The sequence below is a fragment of the Gastrolobium bilobum genome, unplaced genomic scaffold, assembly GCF_033153095.1.
Source record: "Gastrolobium bilobum isolate Gb01-03AN ecotype WA unplaced genomic scaffold, APGP_CSIRO_Gbil_v1 utg16078, whole genome shotgun sequence".
In the NCBI taxonomy this organism is placed as follows: domain Eukaryota; kingdom Viridiplantae; phylum Streptophyta; class Magnoliopsida; order Fabales; family Fabaceae; genus Gastrolobium; species Gastrolobium bilobum.
Genome location: NW_026896197.1, coordinates 118,357 through 136,912, shown reverse-complemented (window position 1 = coordinate 136,912; position 18,556 = coordinate 118,357). Strand labels below are relative to the sequence as shown.

General features: G+C 34.6%; 1 protein-coding gene across 1 annotated transcript in view; it reads right to left on the bottom strand.

Moving 5' to 3' along the window:
- LOC133298197 (GDSL esterase/lipase EXL3-like) overlaps window positions 1-14,325 on the bottom strand; it is a gene marked incomplete at its 5' end in the record, with an annotated part of 38,011 nt that extends 23,686 nt beyond the window's left edge. The window contains 7 exons of the mRNA XM_061497455.1: window positions 2,810-2,893; window positions 8,962-9,144; window positions 10,061-10,316; window positions 11,169-11,402; window positions 11,519-11,649; window positions 12,269-12,522; window positions 14,300-14,325. Of these exons, the coding sequence (XP_061353439.1) occupies window positions 2,810-2,893; window positions 8,962-9,144; window positions 10,061-10,316; window positions 11,169-11,402; window positions 11,519-11,649; window positions 12,269-12,522; window positions 14,300-14,325 (1,168 nt within the window). The remainder of the gene's footprint in view (window positions 1-2,809; window positions 2,894-8,961; window positions 9,145-10,060; window positions 10,317-11,168; window positions 11,403-11,518; window positions 11,650-12,268; window positions 12,523-14,299) is intronic.
- Window positions 14,326-18,556: the final 4,231 nt, after the last annotated feature.

Below are 18,556 nucleotides of genomic sequence, written 5' to 3'. Positions count from 1 at the left end.
ATCTCGCGAACATAAAGTCTAGCCAACTGCTCCGTAGTGAAGCTCACCTTTACCGGAAGAAAGTGGGCAGACTTGGTCAATCTGTCCATATTGACCCAGATAGAGTCACAACCAGCCTGAGTCTTCGGCAATCCCACCACGAAGTCCATGGAAACGCTCTCCCATTTCCATTCTGGAATCTCAAGAGGTTGAAGCTTACCAGACGACTTCTGGTATTCTATCTTCACCTTCTGGCAATTCAAACATTTGGACACGTAAACAAAAATATCCTTCTTCACGCCCGGCCACCAGAAATTTCTCTTCAAGTCCTTATACATCTTTGTAGCACCAGGGTGGACAGTGAATTGGCCTTTATGGGCCTCTGCCATTACCTCCTCAATCAAAGGACCTCGAGGAATCACAATCCTCTTCTGGAAAGTCAACAGTCCATCCTCATTCCAAGACACACCGTCTTCGTTCTTCACGTAATCCAGGCACTCTTTTTGTACATGCGCCTCTTTAATCTCATCCATGAGCTCATTCTCAACCCTAACGATCTCCATTTCGAGAAGTGCACCCCCCAAGCAAAGAGGTCACCGTCATATCTCGAAACTGCTCTATAATATCATAGTCACCCATCGTCAAACTGGATAGACTCACAGATTTTTGACTCAAAGCATCAGCTACCACATTGGCCTTGCCAGGATGGTACTTCAACTCATAGTCGTAGTCCTTCAGAAACTCCATTCATCTCCTCTGCCTTATGTTCAGCTCCTTCTGATCAAACAGATACTTCAAACTCTTATGGTCACTGAACACGGCAAACTTCATACCAAAAAAGGTAATGCCTCCAAATCTTGAAAGCAAAAATAATAACAGCTAACTCCAAAGCATGAGTCGGATAGTTCTCCTCATGAAGCTTCAACTGTCTCAAAGCATAAGCAATCACTTTGCCCAACTGCATCAACACACAGCTCAGCCCCTTTCCGGAGGCATCACTGTAAAGCTCAATCTCCTCAGCAGGATCAGGAAGGACCAACACAAGTGCAGTAGTCAGTCTCTCCTCAACTCCAGAAAACACTCCTTACACTCGTGAGTCCACACAAACAGAGTCTCCTTCCGGGTAAGACGAGTCAATGGAAGAACCATCATGAAAAATCCCTTAATGAACCTCCGATAGTAACCTACCAAACCCAAGAAACTCCTCACTTTTGTAACCGTCTTGGGCCTCTCCCAATCCAACACAGCCTCTATCTTGTTGGCCTCCACTACAACTCCCTCTGCAGAAATCACATGCCCAAGGAACTTCAAAGACTAGAGCCAAAACTCACATTTTGAAGGCTTAGCATAAAGTTTTTTCTCCTTCAGCACTTGTAACACAATTCTCAAGTGCTCCACATGCTCCTCCTCTGTCTTGGAGTAAATCAAAATAGCGTCAATGAAGACGATCACGAACTGATCCAGATACGGCTGGAAAATCCGGTTCATGTAATCCATGAACACTGCGAGTGCATTGGTGAGTCCGAACGAGATCACCAAATACTCATAATGACCGTATCTCGAATGAAACGCGAACTTAGGGACATCTTCCGGCTTAACCCGAATCTGATTGTATCCGAACCGGAGATCAATCTTCGAGTACACGCAAGCACCCCTGAGCTGATCCAACAAATCATCAATACGCGGGAGGGGATACTTGTTCTTGATTGTCATATTGTTCAACTGCCTGTGATCGGTGCACAACTGCATAGTCCCATCTTTCTTTTTCACAAAAATGACCGGTGCTCCCGATGGAGACACGCTCGGTCGAATGAAGTCTTTCGCCGAAAGATCCTCAATATGCTTCTTCAGCTCTGCCAACTCTGGTGGCGACATCCGATATGGAGCTAATGAAATAGGCCCTACACCAGACAACAAATCTATGGAGAACTCTATATCCCGCTGTGGCAGAAACTCAGGAAACACCTCGAGGAATTCTTTCACCACAGGAATGTCAGTGATATCCTCTTGTGTCCCACTCACCAAACCTCCCAACGTGACATATCAGAATGCCCCTGCTCTCAAGGCTCTCCTAGCCTGCAGCACTGAAATATAAGGCGAGGAACTGGCTGTGGAATCACACAAAGACATCACCACTCGCTTGGCACAACAATCAATCTTCACATAATTCTTGAACAACTAATCCATTCCAAGGATGATTTACAAATTAGCGATCGGCAATCCTATCAGATCCACCGAAAACTCACGGCCATCCACTGAAACACGACATCTCGATGTACAGTGGAGGTATCACACTTTTCTCCGGTGGCGGTAGTCACCCGCAACGGTGGAGAGAGCACAGCACTGGACAACTCAAGCCCCGCAACAATCGGGGTGGCAATGAAAGAATGCGTAGCCCCGGAATCAAACAAGACATCAACAGCCGAATCACCAATGGAAACAGTACCTCTGACAAGGTTCGGAGCTCAGTCCGACTGCTGTCGATCCAAGGTGTAAACACGACCAGTGGCAGGTCGCACCGCAAGTGCCGCTGTAGGTGGAAGGGAAACCATCTGAAGTGGAACTTCCTGAACCGCTGCAGCTCTCGCGGTCGACGACGGACAATCTCTGAAGTAGTGGCTCGCCTGGCCACACTGAAAACAGATCAACTGGCCGGTAGCACACGACCCAACATGAAATTTCCTACATCCCGAGCATCTAGGAGTATGAGGCCTAGATGAACTCCCCTGAGTAGAAGTCCTCTTGAACTGGCTAGGCGCCTTCCTAGCAACCAACTGCTTCCCTTTTCCCTTACCAGCAAACTTCCTATCCTTCCAAGAAGTGGAACTACCAGTTCCCTTAACCTCCGCAACTTTGGCTCTCTTAGCCTTGCTCACGATACAGACATCCTCAATGTCCCTACACTGTTGTACCAGTGTACCAAAGTCTCTCGATGCAGCACCAGCAATACGATCAGCTATCTCCTCATTAAGTCCCCTACGGAACTTAGCAGCCAAGAACGTCGGAGTAGGCATAGCGATCTTGAAATGTGAAAACTTGACCGGTTCATTGAACTTAGCCAAGTACATGTCCACAGAAAACGAGCCCTGCACCAGACGGTCATGTAATCACATGACCCTACATCTCATAGATGTGAGAGGTGTTTATCCACCACTCATGTGCATCGCCCTCCAGCATGTAGGTGGCAAACATCAGCTTCAGCGGGTCAGTGCACTGCATAACTCTAAAGATCTTTTTCAATGCCTGAAGCCATCTCGAAGCAACAATAGGATCATAAGATCCATCAAAAGAAGGTGGCTTATGCTTGCGAAAAGCATTCAGCCGGCGGTCAATAACATCACGATCCTCAGCTGGCTCCAAGTAGGGTAGCATCACCCCAGTAAGCTGACTGGCACCCTCAACGTGACTCTGGCTATCGTCCTGAAGACTGGGTGGAGGCGGTGGTGGTGGCGGCGGTCGAGGTGGTGGAGGATGGAATTGACCCTCATTGCGGCCAGCCCTCATCTCCTCCAACATGACCCTCATCATGGTCATGTTCGCCAGCCGGTTCGCCTCAAGAACATCTTCTGTGGCCTTCTGGTTCTCCTCTCGAACGACGTCCATCATCGCCAGGTTGGCCAATCTAGCAGCCTCATGATCGGCTAGTCTAGCCGCCTGCATCTCAGCTAATACAGTCAGGACTGTGTCGGGCTGACCCTCATTCGTCTTACAGTTTCTCCTTGGCATTACCATGACTCTGCACAAGATACAAAAAGAATGAGTTGATAGGCCCACGCAATGTGGTAACACATGCATCATCATAGCAAAACCCAACAGAAACAACACACAAGACAAGGCACACAACAAAATATCCTAAGTTATTGCAATACATACAGGCTTTTTTCCTAGAAAGTGCTCTGATACCATAAAATGTAACACCCCGTGTATACCCAGTTTGTTATCATATCATCGTATTAAGCAGCGCTTAATAAAAATGCGGAATAACTTTTTCTTTTCAATTATGACGTCATTATTAATTACCAAGTTGATTACTTAGTCCTTTTCAAAATATTGGTTGTATGTAAATAGCAAATAAACAACTATCTACACTGAATAACCTCAAATATAATACGCGAGTATCTAAATCACGGAACTACAACACGTAGTCCGGACCATAATCCTGATATATTATACAACGCTAATCTAAATCAACAAAGTCAATTCAATGTGGCATGGACAACCTCCATGCTCATCAAATAAGGCAACAAAGTCTAACAAAGTCTCAAAAACAACAACATGATAATAAATATAAAGCAGGTCAGCATCCAAGCATATCATCATAAAAGCATAAATCTCAGCTCTCTCCGGCCTCCCGCCGCCCAAGGTCTCAACCCCCGAGTTACCTGAACCTGAAAATGTGCCCCAAACGTAGGGTGAGATCTCTAAATAGAAATCTCAGTAAGACAAGGGGTCCTCAAGGATTTCTCCACCCCAAGCTCATTTACATGTGCAATATAAGTTCTAAAAGCAGTAAAACAATAGAAGTTCTAAAATCAGTGCAATGCAGCAGAATAATCATGTCATGTGTGTCAACTATTCTACTGGCCAGAGAAATGCAGGATTTACATACGTCTATTACCTACAATCACTGCAAGACACCACTTTCACACACCCACGAGTCACCCTATTGCATGTCTCCTACATACTCAGTCTTACCATCTATATGGAACAACATATGCATATCACAAGGCACTTGCACATACAGCTCAATAGCATTTCAAATTCAATACATGAAAACACATCATGCATATAAATCATTCCCCCATGGGGTATGGTGGAACCAACAATGGCTAAACCGAGGACACAAAAGCTTACCTCATAAGCTAAGAGTCCAACCAAGTCCAAGGTCCACAAACAGCACTCTCACAGTCTATTTATACCAATAATCATATCAACAATCATAATCTACAAGCATATGACATAAAGACAACGCTTTCCTTTTACGTTTCATGTCTTTAGGCTTCTCACAAAGCCATAAGCCCTTAATCACTTTGATTCTGAATTAGTTAATTATTACAGAGGTTCAACATAACCAATCATGGGTCCATAAACCCATAATACAGTTCTGTCTGCACAGAACCGTCACTATCTCAAAATTCCCAAATATCCGGATATTTGTCGGGGGAATATCCGGATATCCATATCCGAATATCCAAAATCCCATATCTAGATATCCATATCCGTATATCATATCCGAATATTTCGCGACAGGATGTAGTTCTTCATTTTCGCAAAGATATCACCCAAAGGTTGTTCTTTTAACGATTTCAGAAGCTTAAACATGCATTTCTAGGTGTGTTTAACCTTACCCACCCTTAAGTTATTAACTTTAACTTGTTACATACATCAAGGTCCATTCTTTCCAAGGAACACTCAAAGACAAAGGTGGTGATGCATACCAATGGTTCAAAACAGAAAAAGGAATGCTCTTGGAGCTCTTTAGGCAGCTCCCTAGGTTGTGACTTCAACATGCACGAAAATGGCACACCAAGAAGGGTCATTTCTCTTCAAAGATCACTCCTTGAAGCTTCAAACACCAAGGAAAAAGTTTTCCACTCCACATAACTCGAGTTAACACTCTAAACCTCCCCAAACAGTACCCACAACCAGCAAAAGCTGACCTTCAACCTCACGAAGCACTCTACTAAGTGTTTACAATGATTTAGAGGGAAGAATCATGGAGAAATGTGATCTCTTGGTGGTTTTCAAGAGAAAAGAGGGTGGTGGCAAGTGAGGACACCAAAGGCTCAGAAATGGAGGCACACAAGACACGTAGAGCTGATCAAATCAGCCTAGGGTTGTGTGTAACTTGTATATTTATAGTCGGTTTAAGTTTAATCACATTGTATTAGCCCTAATAGCTACGCTTAGTATTTTAATCTCAAACATTGGATTTTGAACCTAGCTATTTTTCTAAGATTTGTCATATTTTTATTTTATTTTTCGCAGTACTTTGTCGGTATGAACTTTTACTTAGCCAGTATCAGTTCTGACACCAATTCTCATTATTTTTACTTCAAACTTGTTATACTAGTCCTATATATTATTCTGGTAATATATACACTCTTTTCATCATTTTCCGGAATACTTCATCAGTACTTATTTGGACCGTGAGGTAAAACCGGTATCTGCACTTTTCGTGAGGAAAGCGACTTTCAACATTATTAATCACTTACCATAAATATTTAAGTCTTCTTATAATTATTAGGGTCAATTATGGAATTATCTCATTAATCTCATAATTAGTTAGTTAAATTCCTAATTTATTGGTGCAGGTTCTTACATTAGCCGAGGGCTAGTAAATCAATACAAGAGATCGAGTACTCTCTTTCGATATTTTTAAAATACATAGCTTGAGATAACAGATCATTGTACACAATTTGTAACGACATTAGCCAAAGGAATGGTGAGTGCTCATTTCATATCTGTAGGTTTTTTTTTTTTTGTAAACTAATGGCTCCCATCACTTTACTATTCCCCATCCTGGAGTGGGCTGAGGCTTTTTTCTTTGCCCTGATCTGACCAAGCACAATCAATATTGTCTCAGAATGGGAGAAGACATTACAATTAATTGGTGCATTTGGCCTCAGTTTGGTATATGTATTTTTCTTTTTGCAAGTGATTCTAGTAATTTTTTCCTTCTAACATAATATAGTTCCTATATCCACGTATGTTGGGAATCCCATGGTGGGCTCATAATATTCGTGTTCTGGGAAATTCCCTGTCTTTATGTTCTGGAACTATTGCCTATATTATATATTATGAATTGTGTTGTAATTTCCCATTGCATAGACACAGAAGTGATGATTCCTATCATGTAAAAGGATAAAAAAATGTGTTTTATTTTCCCCCGTAGAAAGATATACGTGAACATAGAGAATGTGACACAAATCCACAAGTAGTTTTCATTTGGGATTTCATGGAGGCAAAACGTTTGTCTTTTATATTTTCTTCTTGATACTTACAAATACCATAACTTCCTGATACCTAAATTTTTTTATTGAAACTTGGAGCACATTATTGCAATTTATATTGTACACTGATAAATAAGATATCAAAAGTGACTTCATGTGCATTAAGTATGAATAATACATATTAGGAGTTGTGACTAGGACAGGCATACATTTTGGGTGTTGTTTGTTCAACTTGCTTCTAAAATGCTATATGCTTGCGCAGAAGCTGTTAAAAAATTATGGGAGAAGAGTTTCAACCTGAAATTATGACATCTAGAATGTGGTTTTACCTGTAACTTTTCAAAAAATATTACAGGTAACAAATCAGTGAAGTTTGTTGGGAATTTCGTCTAAAAGTCATTGCGTATGTTCTTGATTGGTCTTTCATTTGTTAATTTTCCAAGATGCTTGCATTATCCAAGGGCTAGGTCTTATTATTCCATTTGGTGCCTAACCTGTGTGCCTTGGACACACCTTTTGATTATTTTGACTACTTTGCTAGAGTTTAACTATATTATTGAGTATAGTTAAAAATATTTCTTAATATTTAGGCAGGAATTATCCATTATATATGTGATAGATGGAATCACATCAAATGACAATTTTTTTATCATCAGAAGGAGCATGTTCTCATTTATGCCTTTAATTAGACAAATGTTTCATTTACATCTGAATCTAAGGCAAAGTTATATAATTTTACTTTTGTTTTTTGTTTTAGAAATGAGGTTTTTTATTTTGTTAATATTGGTATTTATAAACATGAAGTTACGACAGAGGTACAAATAGAAACTATATGTGAGAATAACCAAATACTTTGGAATGTAATTGACACTTTTGTTGTCTGAAATGATATATTAGATGTCTTTATTTGCCCTAATCCAATGGCAGCAAAAAAAAAAAAATAGCCACAATAGGTTGTGGCTGTTCTTTTTTTTAAAAAAAACACATCATTACATTAGCCACGGTTATCTGTGGCTAAATAAATGTTACCACATTCAACAAAATGTGGCCAAGTAAGATAATGAATGTGGATAAAATATTGCAACGCTATAATTAGCAACGTTCATAGAAAGTGCGGTTGTTTGTGTTAGCCACGTTTTTAAGATAATTTAGCCACGTTAGGCTGAAATTTTTGTTTTTAGTGCAAATGGATAAAAATAAAATATGATCATCCATCCTATCAGTTAGTATCAGTGTTATGAGCCGGGTAGAACCGAGATTCGACGAACAATTTTTTAAAAATCGGTTATCGGATAAGTTCGAGTCAAATATCGGACCGGTTATGCATCAAATCCGGTGACCCGGTCGGGTCATATATTTTATAAAATAAAAAAAATCAAAATTATTTTATCTTGTCAAGAAAAAATGTAGAAATCATTTTTAAAAATTTCGTAATTTTATTTGCTAGTAGTATACTTTTTTACAATAATCTTAAATTTTAGCTTCCAATATTGAAGTAATTTGCATAACAATAAATTAAGAGAATGTGACATATGTCATTTCAATGTAGATGAATTTGAAAAAAATATGAATTCACAACATCTGGACTTTTGAATGTCATTGAGAGATATGTTTATGGAGATTCTGAGTTGCAATTTAAATTGACATAGTAATATCGTATATTTCCATTTATTTGTGCTTTATGAACTTGCAAAAATGTGATTAGATAATTTTTGAACTTATTTAGTGAACCTTATTTAACTCATTTTAAATATAAAAAATATAATTAAATTTATATATTTATATTTATATATATTTATATATCTGAATCAACCAATCCAACCAATAACATAATATCTCAATCAGGTCAGATTTAATAACATGGTTTAGAACTTACAGTTACCTTGTTCCATCAATACATGCTTTAACTTTTTAGCAAGAAAAAACTTATATTAAATAGACATCACATAAGCTATTTTATTATGTTTTAAGTCTATCATGATATGCAAATATACATTTATAAAGACTGAAACAAGTTATTATGCTCATATGAAATAGTATAGATATTTTCGAAGAAGAGGAGGTATGAGCTTTTTGTAAACGCTTTCTGTAGGATGAAAACCGTCCCAAAACACATACTCCGAAACATTTGGACACGTGGGAACCAAATGGCATAAGAACACTACCTCTACTGTGCCCGTGCCACAGCACCCTCTATTTCCGACTTTATAGCCTGCAATGACAAGGAAACATTTTATAAGTTTATATAAGGAATTTTTTGAAAAATCCAACTGTTGAAGTGAAGAATATGACAAAGCGTCAAAACATTTATGACATGCTTGGAACCAACGGAAAGTATTAGAAATGGTAATTCACTCGTAAGTTTGACCTAGTAACTTTGTCAAAACTAATTTTTTAACAAATGCTCGAGAATAAATGGTAAATATTAGGTCAAAATACATTTTCAATTTTTATATTGATACTTATTTTTAATTTAAATGTTATGTACTATTTTTTTTAATTTAATCTTTATATGTACAATTGTTTTTAATTTAATTTTCGCCATCTAGCTAGTGCTATCACTGTATTATTCATTAAAGTTATAATACAATAAATTATAAAAACTAAATAAAAAATGAGTATACAGAAAAAAAAATACTAGTGACTTATAATTTTAAATTAGTTCCTATATTTTATAATACTTTTATGCTTATGAACAGTGGCGAACCCAGGATTTTATATAATAGAGAGCAAAAATAAAATATTTGAAATAATAAATTTTATAAAAATTAATGGAAGATACTAATTATTATAAATTTTTTTAGGGAGGGGTAATTATTTGTTCTATCAATCTATTATTATTAAAAATTATTATATTATACATAAAATAAAAAAATAAAAATTTAGAAAGAAACGACCTGCCTATGACACAATATTATATAAGAGTAATAAATACTAGAGATGACATTGACAATATTTACACATATAAAAATTAAATTAAAAAATTTATAAAGACTAAATAAAAAACAAATGTACTTTATTAAACATTTAATATATATATATATATATATATATATATATATATATATATATATATATATATGTTAACCTGATTGCTTTCGGCAAAGAGAATTGAAACTTGGAATTACCATATTTTTGGTAGTTTACGATGATATCAAGGAGAGGGTTGAAAACATCCATGTAAACAATCCTGCTATTGGGAAAATTTTGGTTAAGAGAACCCAGCTCCTTTGACAATTTGCTGTTAAATAACTCTATTGCGTCGTTGTACTTTGCTATGCATTTTCTTTCTATTCCTCCAGCCGCCGTTCTCTGAAATGGCACACACCCAATTGATGGAGCACTGAATACTCCAATCCTTCGTGCCCCTAATTGATAAATTTCCTTTCAATTGCATTGAGAAGGAAAAAAATACATGTATGTAAGGTAATTAATTAATCATAAAAACAATTAAAAAACGTGAATTTGCGTGTTTTGTGATAAGGAAAATATAGTTGCACAAATAAGATTTTACACAGACTTCGAGCCTATTTGTCACCTTTTTTTTTAAGCTAAAATTTATTTTTAAGCTGATGATTATATAAATTTATCTTAAAATTATTTTTAAGATGTTCATTTCAAAAGAGCTGACACAACTTAAAAAAACTCCCTTCATAAGAATTTTCAATTATGGACTTTTTTCTTCATTATATTTTTTTTATTATAAGAGTTTTTGTAAGAACTTATTTAGTTAAGCTTCTTCTTATAAGAAGAATATAAGCTGAAAAAAAAGACATCCTGAACATGCACTTCAATATAATGTAGTTAACCAATTATAAAATAGATCTAAGTATTGAACTATTTATTGTAATTAATTACGAATTTAAACTGTAAATTCATGAATGTCACAATGTAAAGGTTAAATCAAGGCTAAAGGTTAAGATTTATGAAAATATATTTAGTACTCCGTAATACTAAATATTAATACTAAAGGCTCGATATATCACTTATTAAAATTAAAAAAAAAATCCATCTATTAATATTTATTTTATCATTTCCTTTATGATTAATATCACCTGAATCCTATCTATTTTCTATTTTTTTTTTTGGTAAAAATCTATTTTCTATTTTAAGTAATAGAATACCATATTAATTATAGGAATACTGAAAATATAAAAATATGCTCGTGATCTATATATATAAATGTGCTTGACTTGAGGCTTCAACTATCTTTATTGAAATGAAGCTTAACCATACCTTCACGAAATTAGAAGCTGAGCTGACCATAAGGTCAGTGTAAGCAGGAACATCGTATTGCAGTTGTCTAACACGAGACAAGAAGTAACTGTTGGAAATATCATTGCTGCCTAATACCACAAAATAAATACTGTTGGCTAAGATGAAGTTTGTTCTGTCCTCTCCAACGAGTCCTTTTAACTTCCCTATGTATTCTTTGAACATGTCTAGTTGACCAGATAAAGGTATAGCCGACTGGTTATAACAATGTGACAAAGTTACAATAAAGACATACTAAAATGAAAAAAGTAAAATAAAAAATATTACCATACTTTTGGAGAGAAATTAAATTTGGAGTTAAAAATATGTACCGCTAATTGTGATGTCAAAGGATCGTATCCGGCCCCACCTGATGCAAAGCACACACCAGTGGCCAAATCACTAGATTGAAGATTTGGATCCAAATATGCTGGTAGAAGCTCCTTAATGCCTAATTCTTCAACTGATACAACACAAAAATTAAGATATACTAATTAAAGCTAATAGATGACCGCCATTTGATATGGCTTTAATATTACTTTAGCCAGAGAAAAAAAAAACTTCAAATCACATTATTTCTTTTGGCAACATAAACGGGCCAAGGCCCATTAAATTACATTAGTTGTACCTACATACAAATAAAAGAAAAGACTAATTACATGTATAAAAGTAAAAAACCGAAGCTTAAAATATCCAATTAAACTATTTTTTGTTAACATGAAAAGACACTTTATGTAAAACTAGTTAATAGCAGACCCCAAAGATTTAGTGAAATAACTGTAGAAAGGGGGAAAAGTGTATTTAAAAGTTAATAATAAAAATATAAATAAAAACTTATCCCTTTTGTTATGACAAAAAGTAACACCTTTGTAAGATTCAATTGGATGAAATTTTTTTCATAGTACTTAGCACTCACCTATTAACATTAGAAAAATATTACTCATATAACTTCATTTATTTCACTATTATTTTATTAGTATTGCCATGAGCCCCATTTTTTTTAAATTGTAGACCCGCTTAGTTCCACACTTCCTTGGGTAGCATATTAGGACACGGGTAAGTAAGAGAAGAAAGAGCAAAACCTATAAGGTCTGATGGAACCTTTCCGTTTCCAAATCGACCAGTTGGGATCCCTCCTTCAAAATCTTGACCGTATGGTGAGAAGTTGCACCGAGCAGTTGTTAGCAAGTTGTTGTTGTTGTTGCCCGTATCCATGATCGAATCTCCAAACACTAACACTGCTGGGACTGAAACATTTGGTGGCAATTTCAACACAGCCTTTGTTTTGCACGAAACAAATAGTAATAATAATATGAAACGAAGCAATATAGAAGGAAGAAAATGAGGAGAAGAAAAAGAAGGGAGCTTCCTAAAAGGGTTGTGATTCATAATATCTAAACTGCTCTAGTTTGTTTAGCTTTTTGGTTGTGTTTTTTCCTTTTCTGAAAAGTGAACGATATGCGATTCATTCAGATCTTATATGTAATCAGCTCGGCAGCCGAGAGCTATACCAAAATACGAGTGTACGAATCTTTGTTGGATATATTAATATAGGGATTTTAGTTTGTCCTTTAACATGATCAGAAAAACTTTTCTACACACACAACATTTTGTGGGGCCCACACTTTTTAAAGAAAAAAAAAATTATAGCACGCAAAACGAATCTCTATAACATTACACAATCACTTTTCCTACAACGTAACTCTTATAAAACCCATTAATATATTATATAGGTGAAAGTTTGATTATTTGGATTCATATAGACGGGAGCTCAATAGCTTGTATTATCTTTATGGTTTCCTATAAGTTGGAAATAATATTGTCGAGCATTCCAATCTTTATTTTATTTTTGGATAAACCACGGGCATATCCTCCACGGGAAGCAATCTTATTCGGGCCGAAGACATTCACATCATGATGAGGCTATCTCTCCCAAAGAGAATTTTTTAGCATTCTAAAATTTTGTTGCCTCTTTGTATAACACTTCGAGTACCTATAAGCCCTTCTCTCTCAAACCAATAATCTCCAACAATCTTCAAGTATTAGGTTCGTGTGTCGGATTTGAGTGAATAAGGTGTTTATTTGAAGATTTCATCGAGAGGAACTCGTATGTGTGATTACTTTCGCAATTCGATGAAAGGATTTTCTTCGATCTGAGTTTGAAAATACTACAGCCTCAAGTTTTTGATACAGATCCCAGAAATTTCAGCCACTTTTAGGAAGTGAAACCTGTTGAGCTTTGTTCTACTTGTCGAGACAATCATTTTAACTGATCATTCACCTCAAACGGAGGTTGCGTGAAGGAGATATGACCATTTGAAGTTTCAGGTACATTTTTCTGTGAAACAGAATATTCTGCAGGAATATTCTATCCTTAGAGGAATATTCCAATAACCAGAGAATATTTCGATGAGTTTCCGGCAACAAAATCTTAAGGTTTTTGTGAGCTTCGAATCCATTTTTGGGAACTGTTTTGGCAAGTTCCAACTCTATGGAGCAATTTGAAGAAAGTTAAAGCCTTTGCTCTAATTTGTGAAGTCCATGGACTACAAGCTGTATTTTTTTAACTCTTAGCTCTGATTTAAAATGGTTAAATCTAGTTCTTATGATATTATATACCTGCAATCATTTGATGTTACTAAATTTCATGGTTGAAAATTACCTGTTCAATTTGGCATGAAAGAACGTGAAATATTTTATAATGTATTTAATGATTTTGCATCTCTACCATTGAAAATGTGGATGAATATCAATGGAACAAAGATGAAGATTTTTGTAGGATTAGTTACTAAATTCTCTAAATCATCGTCTAACTAAGGCTTATAGTGAGTATAAGATAGCAAAAAAAAAATGAGATCACTTGAATGCTCAGTTCCAAAAAATATGAGGGTCTCTCCAAAACTCTTCTAGTAGAGAAGTTATTTGGATTCAAATTTAATATGAATTCAAGTATCACTTCTCAGTTAAGTGAATTTGAGAACATTAGGAACAAACTAAAATATGATAAATCTGATATGTCTAACAATCTTTTTGTCAATCTTGTGTTGAGTAAGCTACATGTTGAATGGAGTTTTTTCAAGACTGAAATGCACAGACTGAAAGAACATATTGGACTAGATGTATTAAAGAGTTTAATATATATTGAGGATTAAAACTATTCTAAGAAGAGTTTGGAACAAGTAGGACAACAAAAGTCTGTTGCCAACTTAGTTTCACATTTCAATAAAACTCAGAAGGAGTTCAAGTCACCAAAAAGTGAATTTTCTTCACAATTAGAGGCCAAAAAGACTATTTTCAAAAAGAAGAAGGGCAAGTGTCATAACTGTGAAAAATGGGGTCACTAGGCAGCAGAGTGTAAGCTACCAAATAAGTTAAGGAATAACACACCACAAATGAGGCTAATATGTTAACTAATGAACCTGAGCCTCAAGCTTTTATTGGAATGATGAAGAATGGAAAGGTTATTGTCTCTTCGTAGTGGTGGTTGGATAGCAGAGCTACTTGTCGTGCTTCAAATGACAAGAATCTACTCACTGAGGTCATAAAAGTGAAAGACACCATGTAAAATTGCAGTGATGGTGAGACAGATATGACTCATCCTGGAACTGGAAATTTGATGTTCTCTTCAGGTAAATTACTAACTCTGTAACACGTTAAAGTAGTATCTTTACTTAAAAAGAATCTGATATCTATGAGTTTTCTTGATAAAGCTGGTATGTCTTTCTCAACTATGAATGGTATAACAGCTTTATCAGTTAACTCGTTTTATTTTAGCCGTGCATTTACACTTAATTACATGTATAGGTTGAGCTTAGATACTGAAAGCATAAACCATGTGAGTTTGACTTCGATTGATCCAAAGTTGTTACATAATAGACTTGGACATGTGAACTACAGGAAAATGCAACATCTAGCTAAAACTCATGATATTCCATTGAATGGCTCTATTCGATTTAACAAATGTGAAGTATGTGCACAGACTAAGATCTTTGTAAGACCCTTTAAGTCGGTTTCTAAAAGCACACAACTTCTTGAGTTGATAAATTTTGACCATTGTGACTTTAGAAATTATGTTACTAGAGATGGTCAGAAGTATTTAATAACATTCATAGATGATTTTTCAAGACATTGTCATGTCTATTTGTTGAAATAGAAAGATGAAGTGTTTGAAAGGTTCAAGATTTTCAAGTCAAGAGTAGAAAATCAACTCAACTTGAAAATTAAGAGGTTTGGGAGTGACAAATGAGGAGAATACACAATGATAGGGTTCAAGAAACTTTTCCCTTCCTCACTCACCCCAATCAAATGGTGTTCCTGAGCGAAAGAATATGACATTAACTAAAATATTAAAATCTATGTTACTTATAGTTGGCATGCCTTCCTCCTATTGGGGAGAAATGATTTTGATTGTTAATCACATCCTGAATAGGTTGTCGCATTCTAAGTTGTCAATGACACCTTATGAGATATGACATTAGCGTTCTTGTAGATATTATACTCTTAAGACCTGGGGTTGTATTGCTTATGTTAGAATACACAATCCTAAGAGACCTAAGGTATGACCTAGAATCATTACTTGTGTATATCTAAGAAATGCATAAGACCATATTGCAAATAGGTTTTTAGATATATCTATAAACACGATGATAGAATCCAGAGATGCATAATTCTTTAAGAATAAGTTTCTCAAAAATTATGGCTTAACTGTTTCTGGATCTACATATATGATTTTAAAATCTCTGATAAAATATTGAGCGAGTATGTCTAACACTAACCCTACACAATTAGCTATTGAATCAGTTTCAGTTAGAGTATCTACGAGAGAGTTCCCAAAGACTTTGGCGAAGACTTTTTCACTTATCATCTAAAGGATGATCCATTCTCCTATCAAGAAGCAATGAGATCTAGCGAATCTCTACTGTGGGCACAAGCCATAAATGATGAAATGAGTTCTCTGCTGCAAAATTATATTTGGTAGCTAGTCAGTTTGCAGAAATAAAATAAGGCTATAGGTTGTAAGTAGGTACTAAAGAATAAATATTGCCATAACAAGGTATCTTTAAGAAACAATCGCTAAAATATATTGAAATAAAATAAACCATGTGTAAGCAAGGTATATATATAGAGAATATGGTTATATTGACACTTTTTTTTTACAAACTTACAAACTACTACACTATGTCTCACCGGTAATACTCTACTCAAAAGTGTATTACCGGTCAGACATAGTGTAGTTTGTAAGAGTTTGTAAACAAAAAATTTATAAATATAACATTTCCCATATATATATATATATATATATATATATATATATATATACATATATGGAAAACTTTTTGTGCTTTAAAAGGATGTAAGTTGTGTTTTTTTAGTTTTTTACTCTATGTACTCCCATAGTATATAGTTATAATATAAAAAGTTTTTTTTCTCTCCTCAGTCACATCAACTGACGTAAAAAGTGAAAAAAAATAATTTTTCATGTTATAACTATGTACTACCTGGAGTACATAGAGTAAAAAATTAAAAGGACACAACTTATATACTTTAAAAGGACACACACTAAATTATATATATATAGAGAGAGAGAGAGAGAAAATATTTCTCAAGCTACTTGAGATATATTTATCTTCGGTTATCTCAAAACTACATCATTTTATTTATTTATTTCCTTATATTAATTGATTCACCTTTGAATGATTATGATTCTCTTTTTCTCTCTTTTCCTTTATCACCATTGATCCATCATTGTACGATTGTGATTTAGTGGCCGGAGATAAAGTTATTTCAAGCAGCTTGAGAAACGATAAGCCTATATATATATATATATATATATATATATATATATATATATATATATATATATATATATATGAAAAAAATCAACTACCAATTATAAAGTATAACTTACCTTAAGATTTAAATCATGATGTAATTATGAAATTGTGAAGTCCAATTAGGTTAAAAAATTATTAAAAAATATATCACATAACATTGAAATTATATCTTAAACTGTTATATAAAAAATTTATAATTAATTTCTTATTCTCTTATATTTAATGTCATTGATTTTTTTTCTTAATTTAGATACTTATCTAATATATCATAAAGGAAAAATGTATATCCTTTTAAAGGAATAAAAGATTATTCTTTTAAGAAAGAAAAAAAAATAGATCATATGATAGAGAAAGAAAAAAAAAAATCATACTCTCTTTTTCCTATAATTTATTTCTTTTTTTTAAAAAAAAAATATAACTTTATATACTTTAAAAGATTATACACTTTTCTTATATAATAATTATTTTTTTTTAATATCCCATCATATAACATTATAATGTATTTTTATTTGTTAACCAAATTACATATATTTTGAATAAGAAATTAGTAGCATCACGTTAGGTGGCACATTATGTATGGTTATGAATATTATCAGTACGGTTTTTCTTACAGCTGCCCTACTCATCACACAATTAGGTAAAAGGTCAAGAGTTTGAGGATACTAACCAAAATGGTACCGTTTATCAATTTTTTTACTTAAATGCCACGCGAATAATGTTATTTCTCAATCTGTTACGGGGGCAAGTTCGCTTCCCGGTGTAGCATCTCGGTTTCCTGACGTGTCACATTTTTAGTGGATAACAAGTATCAAATTTAAAAAAAAAAAAAAAAAATGAAGGTCGCCTACCATGCAGGCGAACCTGGTTAAAATTAAGTTAATGTCCATTAGAAACGTGACACGTCAGCAAACCGAGTTCGCTACACCGGAAAGCGAACTTGCTCCCGTAGCAGATTGAGAAATAACACTGTTCGTGTAACATTTAGGTAAAAAAATTGATAAACAGTGACATTTTAAACACTGTTCCAAGAGTTTGATTTTCACTTTTCAACAGCTGGGTCAATTACTAGATTACTGATGTGGGTGTATAAATGTTAATAACGTGCCGTACTGTAAACAAAACTGACATGCAGACATACAGAACTTAAAAGACCTGCTCGATTACTTTACAGTCAAATCCAGCACAATTTTGAAAAAATTGTTTGGGTATAAGTTATGCTTTTGCATTTAGATGATTATTCTTGCTGACGAGATATGTGGAGAAAATTAATGGGCGGCTTTGTATTTTTGTGGGACTCAAATTTTTTAATTTTTTTTCTAATAGTTTGGTTTTGAACACTCATATTTATTATTTTTTTTAAAAGTTAATTTAGATAAATTTATCTAATATTTAGTAAAATGACATCATTTTAGGATTGAAAGCATCGTCAAATTAAATACTTTTCCTCGTTATTATTTAGGCTTTTTAAGTTTATTTTTCTTGTAAACAAAGTATTCTATAATAAGTGCGGTAAAAAATATATACTGAAATATTGCT